The sequence below is a fragment of the Merops nubicus genome, unplaced genomic scaffold (assembly GCF_000691845.1).
Source record: "Merops nubicus isolate BGI_N331 unplaced genomic scaffold, ASM69184v1 scaffold19576, whole genome shotgun sequence".
NCBI lineage: Eukaryota > Metazoa > Chordata > Aves > Coraciiformes > Meropidae > Merops > Merops nubicus.
In genome coordinates this window covers 17,534-30,015 of record NW_008613166.1, presented here as the reverse complement: position 1 = coordinate 30,015, position 12,482 = coordinate 17,534, and the positions used below count along the sequence as shown (strand labels likewise).

The window sequence follows — 12,482 nt, the reverse complement described above, 5'->3', positions numbered from 1 at the left end:
CTGCTGAAATCATAAGCTTTCAAGCAGCAAGCTTATTTTGCTACATATTTATGCAATGATTGGCCATGATAGTCCATCAGTAGAGTGACAAATACCACACACCATCACACGCTGCCTTCTGACTTATTAGTGTTGGCAGTGTCATTTACCTGCAGTTTCAGAATATGCAGAACTGCAAATTCATAAAATATTTACTTTTATTCCTTGGATGACACAGACTCACAAGAATCAGTAAGTATTAAGGTTTCAATACGTACAGAAAATTTAGGAAATACCAGAATACAGTTTTTAGTGTATATGTATGTTATGGTGCACTTTTCAACAGTGTACAAGGGGTATCCCCTATAGCTCTGTTCCATCCACCAGTGTATACAGCTGCTTATGGAACAGGCAGTTGTTCATTATCCCTTACTGCTCGACAGATAGGAGCCAAATTTACCAACCCAACCTACCTCCAAAAAGCATCCCTTTATTCACTCCAATTATTTTTTTCACAGTAACTACAGGAACTGCCCAAGCAATAAATGTCCCACCCTAACGAGCACCTTGATCACTAGGCAAGGATTGTGCATGCTTTTACACATTCTCTTTAAACCAGCCATCCTGTATTTTTTTCTTCTTCTGCAGGAATAAGAGTAGTAGCTCCCACATCCAGTAAGTGGCAGCCTACCAGCTATGGCACTCTCTAGGAACTCAGGAGGTCCTGCCTAGCTCTCAGTCTGGAGAAGGAACTGAACCAGCAGTCTCACATCCTCAAGAACAGCAGCAGCAAACTGAAGACTTGACACTGCAAGCTGACAAAAGCATCTAACTGCAGCCTTGAGCACAAGCTGCAAAAGGCAACATTAAAGCTTCCCTCTCCTCCCCTTCACTTTCCATAAGGAGCTGCATGCTGTGCATGACAGCAGGTATTCTGCATGACAACAGCATTAAGTCTCATTCTTAAATTCTAATTTTTTCACTGTACTGCTTAGGTAGGTGTTCTATATTCCAGTGTGGGGGGCCAGGAACTTAGGAGTTACATTCAAAATGTTTACAAGATGCTGAGATCTCACAAAAATTTTCAGAGAAAGGAGCGGGGTTCCCTTTCAACCTTCTTTTCCAGTGTTTGCTATCTTGCTATACTGCTTCCTTGGAAAAACAAGAGGGAAACCTTTAGGATGAGAGATTAAGGGCTGTGTGCAAGCAAGAACTGCAACCTTAGAGAGGAAACAGCTCTACTTAGCCCTACTTACACAATGAGACTGGGGAGGATTCCTTGGATAGGAATAGCCAGCTCATTAACTGGGCTGCTAAAACTGGTTTCCTCTTAATTAAAAGGTAAACATACTCCTCTTTTAATGTGTAGAAGAGAGTGATACATGACCTATGATAGACATCTCATGTCTTCTCCCCTTTGGAAAGGCTGAAATTGCATCATAAACTGAAGCTATCTTAGGTTTGAGTGTCAGGGCCCAGACTGCCTTTCTGCACACAAAGCACCAGTCTGCACTTTCACATGCAGCAATACAGCTGGCACATTCCCCCACCCCAGGAGCCAGGCTGTGGAGGAGGGTTACTAGCTCAGGCCAGGATATGAAAGGGTTAGTGTGTCCCTGGAGGAGACAGAATGAGGAATTTGGGAGTGCCAGATAAGGAAAACATGAGACAGAGCCAGACTTTGGAGCAAGCTCTGGCAGGAAGGGTGTTTGCACACCAAGGAAACACATCAGTGTACAGGGGGCATGTCAGATGTGTCAGGTGCTAGGCTAGGGTCCACAGTGTTGACTAATCTCAACTTGGTCACACTTCCTTGCGTTTTTGTTACAGAAAGGAACATCTCCAAATGGTTACTGGAACAGACTCTTAGCAGAACATTGGCCTTGTGTGTCCTCTAAGGCTGAAGAACTATTCACTAAAATACAACTACTCTGAGGTCTCTAAGCAGTCACAGATTGTGGAAGCCAAGGCCTCTAAAGAGAAGCCAGAGTTAAGCAAGAGAAACGCAGGAGGTAACATATAATGCTAGTAAACTGCACTACTGAAGCTATGAAATGAGTATTTTCCAAGGCCACTTTCAAAGTGAACAGCAACAATGAGAGCCTTGCATGAGGAAACTGTTGCCAGGGCAACTCCTATGGAGTTTACCAGCAAATTACCCCCAAGAACGAACAGATGATTTGAAGGATTACATTTGGGGACAGCCGAGGGATCACACCAGATGCTTCCCAAGGGAACTGCATCAAACTAATTACAGAGGAAATAGCTGTACTATAATCACTACTTTTGATCAAAAAATTGGTTGGAGAAAGAAATGCAAGCAAGTTGGGTAGGCAGAGAAACCAAATTGATACAGCTTTCTGAAATACAGATGATGTTGGGGGATTTTTTTTTTGTTTTGTTTTGTTTTCAACAGTGTATAGAAGGATTCTGTAAGTGAGAACAGTTTTCAGACATTATGTCTGCTCTCCAGATTTTTCCTGTTGCCCACCTTGCATACACCATACTGCTTTCATGAAGATTCTTGATGCTACAAGTTTGCCAGGAAAAAGTGTAGTGTACAATGTATTTTCTAACAGATGCAAAAACTGACACCCAGGATGTCTGGATATTCAGAGGAGAAGCTCCTAAAGTAAAACATAGCTGGCAAAGGTTTAGGTCAACTCAGATCTCATCTTCCAGTCCTGAAAGTACAGGACTGTTTCCATAGCAGAATAAAGATGCATCAGCTACAAACCATCATTTCCCTGGGGAATGGGCGAGGAGTCACATTCTGATCTTATTTAGTGATAAATGCAGAGTAGCTGGCAAAGGAACTGCTCTCAGTCAGCTACACAGATGTGGCAAAACCGTCAGCTCATAAGCTCCAACATGACTGTTGCTTGAGGGATAAAGAAAAACAGTCAGGAAACACCCTAAAATTATACTGTAAGCTGCAGCAAGATATAGTCAATTAAACATGGATACAGAAAAATTTGGCATAGTTATGTGTGCTCTAACTACAAAAAAAAAAAATTTGGGGAGAAAAAAGAAATCAGGGAGATATATAGTTTTAAGGCAGGCAGAAGTAATTTACATTTCTATAGTTTCTTCCTGGAACTGAAATATTTACAAAGAGACATTACATGGAGAGAAGTCAGGTTGTTTATTGACATAGATGTGATATGTTCATGAGGGAAAAAAGACCCCAAGACAAGGAGCAGAAAAATATTTGGAAAGCAGTAGTTCACCTGTTTTGACACCTAAATACATATAAGAGCCTGGCTGTAGCATCTGGCAAGAGGCACATCCTTGCTTTCTGCCCTTGCTATGAACACAGTGAACATCACAACGACCCTGGAGACCATGGGTGGCTACTTCAGGCTAGATTCATGTACAAATATCTGCAGTAACATTAAAAGATGTATCAGAATCTCAGACAGCCATCAGCTGTACTAGTCAACAAATTCTTCCTCCACTTGAGTAGCACTGACTTCACAGAATTGGAACCAGAGTACCTAACCTCATTCAAAACAAACACACCAGCCAGCCACAAACAGAAGGGTTAAAAATATAGTTTAATGCAATAAAGAAATCCCCTCTGACATGATCCATAGTCTTCAAAATACAGATTTCTTCACCATATCATCTGTGACTTCTTTTGTAAGATGAAACAGTCAGGGTTTAATGGCCAGTGGTCACTTGCCAGGGTTGTAAACCTTTCAGAACCCAGGGCCATACTAGTGCAGTTCAGGCCAACATTTATGAAGCACAGACACCAATCATGTAACTATTCTTGATAAAGTGATTAAAATCTTAGAATGCAACTACTTCTTCACAATTTGTATCCAACAGGAAAATAAAAGCTAAGCTTGGGTCATGTCTGTACTAAATTGTACAGCAATAAAGGCAGAAGGAAATAGGGATCTTGAGGACATACACTGACAATCTTCTTCTGAGATTCAGAGCTCCAAGGACACATACACAGAGCCCAAGAACAAGTTCTTCCTTTGTGAAAGGTACAGACTTCCTGTATCTGCACAGGTAGTGTCTGAACTACCTTCAGAGCTCAGATGTTGCAAGCTGTTCTTGCCAGTATCCCAGGCACCAAGCTTGTATGAGATCAGGTATTAGGGACTTGCAACCCAGCCAAATCTTTGCAGTTCTTCCTCTTACTCTGTGACCAACAGACCCAGTAAACCCATCACCTTCCCAAGTTCTCAGCTCTGCTGCAACGTAATTTGCACGAAGGAACCGATCAGGCTGAAAACTAACCTGGTTTACAAAAACTTGTTTTCAAGGAGATCCATTCACTGATGGCTCTGAACACAGCCACACAAGTCCCAGAGGAGAAGCAAGCTTTCATATCTTCCCTTGGCTAGTGGGTATTCCTATTTTGGCAGCAGGATGGACTACCACTTTAAAGCAAACCCACAGCAGTTTTGGAGTACATGTGCTTCTAGTGGATGCACACAGCTTGCCTGCTGCAGCCCTTGGTTCAGAGCCTTCATCAGCTGGAGCAGCTGAAACCCCCTCCTCCTCCTTAGTCTCTGCAGAGCTATCTCATCTGCATCTTTAGATCTTGTTTTTGGCTGAGGTAAAACAGCCCAATCATCTGCAAATCCTACTGGTTTGTCTTAGAAATTGCTCCATGTGCAGTGGCTGTTGTGTTTATTTCTTTAGCTAGGTTTTACTCATGAACCAGCTTTTAAGCATTAAGTAGGTTAATCTCAAAAGTGCCAAGCAATATTTACTTAAAACCAAATCATCATCCAGCTCCCTAAGTGAAAAGCAATTACACACTTCTCTTTCAGCTGAAAAGTGAGGGTGACTCCTATAAGCACTGTATGTGGCAGCTCAATAATTTACTTTGGTTTTAATTCTCCTACCAGAGCCAGTTCACTACTGAGCAGCTTACTGTGAGTAACAGCACACAGGCTCCCAGCTGCAATCAGTTTTTGCCAGCTTCTCCAGTAAATTAATTTCCTTATTACACCATTTTAGACATGTTTGAATTTTAGCATTACCCATTTTACATTTAGGTTTAGTAACATGGGCTCAAGCAGAGGAAGAAAACTTTAATGGACTATTTTTTTCCAGCTATTGTACCATGGGCTTCCAAAAACAGTAGTTCCAAATTGGCAGCAGACAACATGCTACTGATGCTCTAAGGGCTCATGGCAGAGGCAGAGTTAAACAAGAATCACTGGCAGCATGGAAGCTGTGAAGTAAGAGCTGTGGCTCCCCAAGGCAAGACAAGAAAATAGTTCTATTTGTTACAGTTCAGTTTGTATTACTCTACCCGATCTGTTAAAATCTGGATATCCTGAAGGGAATGCTAGGATGCTTGGGAAGAAGGCTACTTTTGAGTCTCAAAAGGCAGGCATTAGGCTCTGCTAAGCTGAACAAAGTAGCACTTCTTAGCTGACTTAATACAAGTGGACAGCAACTTGGATTCAGGAGCTGATTTTGGGCCAGAAGTGAAGCAGTGGAACAGTGCATGGGGCTCAGCTGAGAGCACTTGACAAGGGCCTCTCCTGTCTTCCCAGTACAGAACCAGGTTCCTACACCTGACTTCCAGCAGTTCTACGAGTACATCATCATGCACTCAATGGGAGAATCAAAGAGGGGAGATGAAATAGCTCCTTGTCTGGTGCTCCTCATACAGCAGTCAGGCAAGGAGCTACAGAGTGTGACTCCTGGTTCAGAGGAAGCAGAAGGAGAAGGAAGCAGAAACACCAAATGTCAAGCATCAAATACAATGTGAGTTTGAAACTTGTAGCAATGTTTTACACTCAGATGGAATAAAGGCAATATTTGTGAGAAAGCAGAGTTGAAGATAGTTTCAGGTTTGGAAACTTCCATCAAATGTGTAAGTAGTACACTGTGATGGATCAACCTAATCATCTTAAAATAACCCTTCATGTCTTGTAGTACAAAACTCTAGAAAAAGTTTAAGGCTGTAAATAAACAAACCAAATAATTTATTAAGAGAAAGTATTATGGATGTCAGTGACAGAGAACTCTTTTAGTTCCCCAGAGCTGAGCTGCTGAATCTATCAATGCATCAAATATTGAGGGCTTGGTAATTAAAAGGCAACTAACAAAGGGGTGTGCACACATATGATCAAACCAGTTCTACTAGCAACACGTCATACTTAAAAAATAGGCTTTGCTCCTTCACATGTTGTACATGGTCTGCAAGCTTCAGGAGGGCTGTTCAGAAAGTTAAAACCCCCCAAATAAAAAAAACCAAACCAAAAAACACCACAACAACATACCATCAAAACCCCTCTAGCATACCTCAGAATTACACTGATTTAGGTGGAAAATGAATCACATTTCCCACATTTCAAAGTTAATCTTTCATTCCACAGATGGAAGCTTGCTTTATATCTACCAGTTTAAACAGCTACCCACCCCACCCCCTCCCTAAGAGGACTCAGACATATGAAAAAGAAAAAGGAGTCTCACCATAGGTGAAGCTCAGGTTTTCTTTGTGTGCTGTTTTTTAACTTTTAATAAAAGTTTATACTTGGATTTGCAGACCCTGAGAATTTTCCAGGAGGATGCAGAAGCGTTATATAAATATTTGGTCTGATGTTATGCTGTACTGGAGGCTATTTTCCTTCCCCACTTCCTTTTCACAAAAAGGTTATGAAGCTTCTCATTCTTCTGCTCAGGACTTGCTATCATTCCCTCCAGAAAAGGCCAACAGAATCTGGAGACTAAACATGGAAGAGTTTCTCCTGTGTAGTTCTTAACAATTGGCTAGGACAGTCTAGAGCTGTAGAAACAAAACTCACAATGTATTATGACACTTGAGAGCTTCATCTTGAACAAGGCTCATGTGCTCCTGTTGTTGACTGTATCCGAACAAAAAGCTCTCTCCAAACAGTTCTAAGATATTGACCAGAGAAAGGTGACTACCTCAGTTTCATTGAATGACCCTGAAGGACTGCAATCTATCAAGTGGGTCATGGTCCCTGCATGTGTAACAGCAGTACAAAAAAAATGCTGAATCACCAGGAGAGAATCATCACTCGATTTTACTTAGAAAGCCAGAAGATTTACTTGTGGGTTTTCCTTACCCACACTGGCCAGACAATATCCATTTGCTCCCTGAACTCACAAAACAGCTGTAACTAGTCCAGGAAAAGGCAAACTTAGAAATACAGAAAGGGTCTCCAAGGTTGTGCCTTTAAACTAAACCTGAAACAGTCTCATGACTAGTGTTAGGGTGCATCTGGTTTGGCCACCCACACATGAAGGCATCAGCCAGTCCATGCTTTGGCTAACCAAACTAACCCAGCAAGCTTGCTATCTAAGGGAAACTGTTCTTCTCTAGGCATGTTAATTGGGAATATACTTGGATGAGCTAAGAGCAATAAATGCCAAGGAATGACCTCATCTCTCTAGAGCTATCTGGATGGCATCCGTAGCACCAAGAATTACTCTGAATTTTGGACATCTGCCTTGTTTAATCTCAGCCAATAGTAAAAGTTTGTCAGTACATTATAGTGCCAATGCAATGACTTATTTTGCTTTACTTTTAATTGAGGTTACGCTTGTTTATGCAATGTCAAAAATCACCTTTGAAACGTGTCAGGAATTAACGTAGAGCATTGAACTCCTTCTAGAACCTTGCTAAGATAGGGTAAGTGGCTTGATAAGACTTTGATAAGCCTCTCTTATCAGTTCATATCTTTAAGAAGACTCCACTGTATCTCAAGCAAATGTAAGAGTGGAAGCATTTCAGGCAGCCTCTGGCCCTCACACTGATGGCATCACATCACTTCCCTGGGACAACAACAGCTACATGGGAACTATTTCACCACAATTTACTCACAACTAGGCTCCCACACCTGGGAAAAGGATAAATTCAGTCAAGTACTGAGCTATGTATCTACAGTGCAATTATGTACAAGTACTGAGCTATGTATCTGCAGTGTAACTGAAAGAAATGCTGGGCACCTGCTGTTTCCTCAAAGGAAAAAAAAAATTGCAAAGTAACAGGAAATAATAGTATAGAAACTTGAAGTACTACACAGACACTGAGCTCAGGCAGTGAGACTGGAAGTCAAACCCACATGGAAGTGGGAAAGCTCCAAGATGTCAACATGCATTTCTTGTCTCTCTAGAGCACACTAGTGAGTGTCACCTATGTGTGAGCAGGCAATGCAAGAAGAGTGGGAAAGCAGCTCACACTCACTCTGGTTTTAAGTTCCCACTGAAGCATTACTATCACATACCATTACTGTACAATCCACACTGGTTAGTGTGGTGAGCAGGCCTTGGCAGGAAATAGGACTTCTCATTTTGCTAGAATTTGTGTCTTTTCTGGTGGGTGTTTTTTCACTCACACATAGCTGGAGAAATTTGTGCCATCATTCCCCATTCTTGAGAAAACAACGCTATGAAATTCTGTCCACTATCAGCTGGACCAGTCAGACTCCATCCCTGAAGCTGTTCTAACACCTGTGCTCTTTGGTGCACATCCACGCTGAGGTCAAAGAAAATAAGCCAGAAGCAAGAACCAAAAGCTGCCATCCACAAGGCTCAGTTGTCCGAGGCTGGCATGTAGCTCAGTGGTTTGTGTGTTGGTCTGCCAGTGAAAAAGAAAAAGATATTTACCTTTTCACCTTTTACTCCACTGCAGTCACATTTGGATAAAGATGTACATCCATGGCAAGCCTTTAAAACAAAAAAGATCAGATGTTTTTAATCAGCATAGGACTACACATTATCTTTAATACTACTACAAAGTTAGTCTAAAGTGTAAGCCTACAAGTTCTGTCATCTAGCCTTTATACATGTGTTCAAAGCAGATATGCAACTGAAAGGTCTATCACCTTTATTAACAGCTATGCTTTTACAGAAATGTATTAGACTTAGCTTCCCTGGAAATTGTAGACTTCTAAATTTATGCTTAAACATCATTTACTCTAGGGCAAGGTACAGTGAGACACCTGTGGCCAAAGGGCCCGAACTCCAATGCAATACAGGCTCTTCAACACTTGTCTCCACACTGAGAAGAGTCAAATTATGTTTCCCACCAGTAGAGGTCAGGTTTTGCACAAGAGTTTAACCAAGCCTGATGTTTATGAGCATATTTGTGATAACTACTGGGAAAATACTTATTTTTTTCCTCCACAGGTCAGATATAAAAAGGTTTTTAAAAACGTTTATATTTCATCTAGCTGCATTCATGCTCCATTACAAAGCTCAACAAGTCAGCTACAACAGTCTCTAGCATAAGGGAAGTGACATTCAGATATTAAGGGGTCAGGATGGAGATAGAGAAGCTTGATTCACAAAGAAGATCCATGTTGAGTAACCTTTCCATACTGCATTTGCTTAGTTTATATTCTTTGACCCCCTCACCAACATGAGATACTCTCATTAGAACTGTGTTGATTTCAGAGATAAGCAGATGTTTACAGAAGTGCAATTTCTAGAACAAATTGAATTTTTGTAGAATATCTCTACATAATACAGTCAAATTTCAGTCCTCTTGACAGTTAAAAACCACAACCCACATTAGAAGATACACTACCAGGAGTACCTTAGAGTTCAATTTGTTCTGAGAACAGGTGCAGCATTGTATTAAAACATACAACATGTACTTTAAAAGTTTGAAAAGCTGAGGTTTTAGGGTCCTTCTCCCAGGTAATCTACAGAGAATATGTTTGTATAAAGTTTCAGTCAAGCAGGAAACCAATTGATGTGTCAGATCTGACGTACACCCACACTTGAATTCTAGTCTTCATTATCACAGAAGCATTTAGAGACATGACCCATCACCTACCTGGCATTAGGAATGCCCTGGCTCTTGGCCTAAACACACTACCAAGCATCAGACTGAAAACACAGAAGCAGCTTAATCCACCTGAAGCTACACAAACCCAGGATCAACTACAGCATCTTGTAGCAAAAGGCAGAGCTTTAAGTTAAGTACAGCAGTAGTGCTACACAGCATGACCAGGACATCTCTCCAAATCTTTTATTTGGCTTCTATAATCAGTTTCTTGATTTGATATATATGAAAACTCAAAATTCTTTGTTAACAGGGGTTTACTGAGCCATTTCCTAAAGTGAAATTGAACCGTACTAGTCAGTTCAGGTTTTCCAGGTTCAGACTGAGCAAAGCCCTGACCTCCTTTGGAGCAGGGAGTTTGGCTAGGTGTCCTCCTGCTGTCCCCCCTCAATCCCAGTTACCCCATGAGTTTGGTATCAGATCCATTTCACCTCTAAGACTGGATTTTTTTAAAAAAAGCAAGTGCCTTGTGAACCAGTTTTAGGATTAATCTCGTTAACAAAGCTTCATTTAAAAGGGATTAACCTTAGTTACATGCAATATTCACTTGCCTCACAGCACAAGCCTAACACAAAGAAATAGCAAGTTACCTACTTCACTCTGTAGCACTGCTGCTTTCTCAGTACAAGGACAGCACAGGGAGAACTACCTGAAAACCTTTGGTGCCTCCAAGAGGTGGGGGGAGGCCAAAAAAGTAAACCACTACTCAGTAAAACCCACTAAAAGTTGTGAAGTAGTAAAACACACACAAGCTAAAACAATAAAAATCACGGTCAAGATCCTACACAGTGTAGAGGTAGATTTATTTAGGTCATGGAACAGAACAGACTCTAGTTTTCCCTCACAGCTTCCAGAAAATGTTACAAGTACAAGTTTCCTGAGTTTTGAGGTACAAGAGAACTGTTGGGGTGAACAGGGAGAAAAGGAAGATGGAGGGGAAAAACGTGGTTTGAGATTACATTGTCCCCTCACAACAAGTTAGATGCACACAGTTTTGTGGAGGCAAGTTTTGAACAGTGAAACCTCAGTTTCTGCCCTTTGCTACAGTATCTCTACATGGAAACAGAAAACTAGGTTGTTACTGCTAACACATCATCAGCTGTGATCCTGTCAGCATCAGGACTACGTAAATTACATCCAATTAATAAAGAAAATGAAGTCATAGAATCATTTGGTATGGAAGGAATCACTCTAAGCATGGCAACTTAGGGCAGGTTGCACAGGCCCTTGTCCAGCTGTATGTGAGACAACTACAGTGGTGGAGATACCACAGCCTCTCTAGAGCCTTGATCCTGTGTCCAACTGCCCTCATGGTGGAGCTTTTACCCCTCTTCAAAAATCTCACCAGAATTCCCCAAGTTGCACCTTCTATCCATTGTCTCTTACCCTGTGCAGGAAGAGGAGCCTGGCTCTGTCTTTGCTACACCCTGCCAAGCAGCAAGCAAACAGCCATAAGGTTCACCCCCTCCCCTGACATCTTTCTCTCAAGTCCCAGCACTTCCCCAGACACCCAGCATCTCAAGTCTAGGAGTCCCAAATTAAAGCAATGAAGTCATCTTTAACTCAGCTTGTTTAGAATCAGGTTCTTTTGCTGACTTTGAATGAGCTGACCAAGGACAGCCTTTCCTGCATAGGGTGCCAATAATTAATAGTGGATCTGATGCTGAATGAAGTGTATCCTTCCCAACTTTGTGGCATTAAAAAACTAAAACAGCTTTTAAGACTAGTCTAAAACTTCCTGTGTAAAGTTTTAGAATAAGGGAGAAGCACTTCCTTCAATTTGTAGTTTAAAGAAGCGCTTTGATTTAATCAATATCGTTGGTGATTTTAAAAAAAACCCACCCTGTGACAGTCTTCTAAAGTCATTCTTACATTCAGATTGGGTTCCTTACACTTTAAGACTGTGAACAACCCCTTACCATTTACAATCAGCCTGTCTCGAGGAGTCAGGTGTACTCACTGAACACTTTTTGACAGATAATTTTGGATACCCAGTTCAGATCTATTACTTGCAGGAAGGGAACAGTCTTTCCCAGACAGCAGTGATACCCACTGTAATCAAATGGTAGTAATTTTTGGCTTAAATCCTGGGAAGATTTATTCACCCACAAGCTTATCAAGAAGTGTTCCCTCAGCAGAGTCACTTATCTTCCTGCACAAAAGCTGTAGTTGGCATATTGTGTTTCTTATTTGCATCAGCTTGTATCCCCCACCAAATTAAGTTTTAACTAAAGAGTTTGAAGAGAAAAAGCCCTGAGAATTTGTACTATATTGAGATCCACTTGTGCCAACTTACGGGTAATATTGCACTATAATGTAAAAAAACATAGTAAAACATGCTGGCACAGCAAGCAAAAAAAGCAGCTTAATGACGTATTCTAAGTGAAAACTTTCTTCTTGTTTAGACTTTTCAATAATCTCAAGGCCTTTTTTACTTGGGAAAGCAGGCAAAAAAAAGATTGTGCTACAGGAGAATGCATACTGCATAACAAGCTAGTACAAGTTTGAAAGCCAGTGAGCAGCCACAGGCTAGAGACTTCTGATGTCACAGATTGACTTTTGTAACTAACACAGAGAAAATGCAGGTTCCATACTATTTATAGCAACACTTGGAATTTCTCCCACACAAGCAAGGAGTAAGTTATCTACATACACATAAAATAAAGAAAGCAGATGTAACTACAGCATTTCAAGCATAGAACAAACA

The 12,482-nt window shown here is 41.1% G+C and overlaps 1 protein-coding gene across 1 annotated transcript in view; it reads right to left on the bottom strand.

Moving 5' to 3' along the window:
* The window catches only part of COL4A5 (collagen, type IV, alpha 5), a gene marked incomplete at its 5' end in the record, with an annotated part of 55,724 nt that extends 47,072 nt beyond the window's left edge, over positions 1-8,652 (bottom strand). The window contains one exon of the mRNA XM_008941825.1: positions 8,593-8,652. Within this exon, the coding sequence (XP_008940073.1) occupies positions 8,593-8,652 (60 nt within the window). The remainder of the gene's footprint in view (positions 1-8,592) is intronic.
* Positions 8,653-12,482: the final 3,830 nt, after the last annotated feature.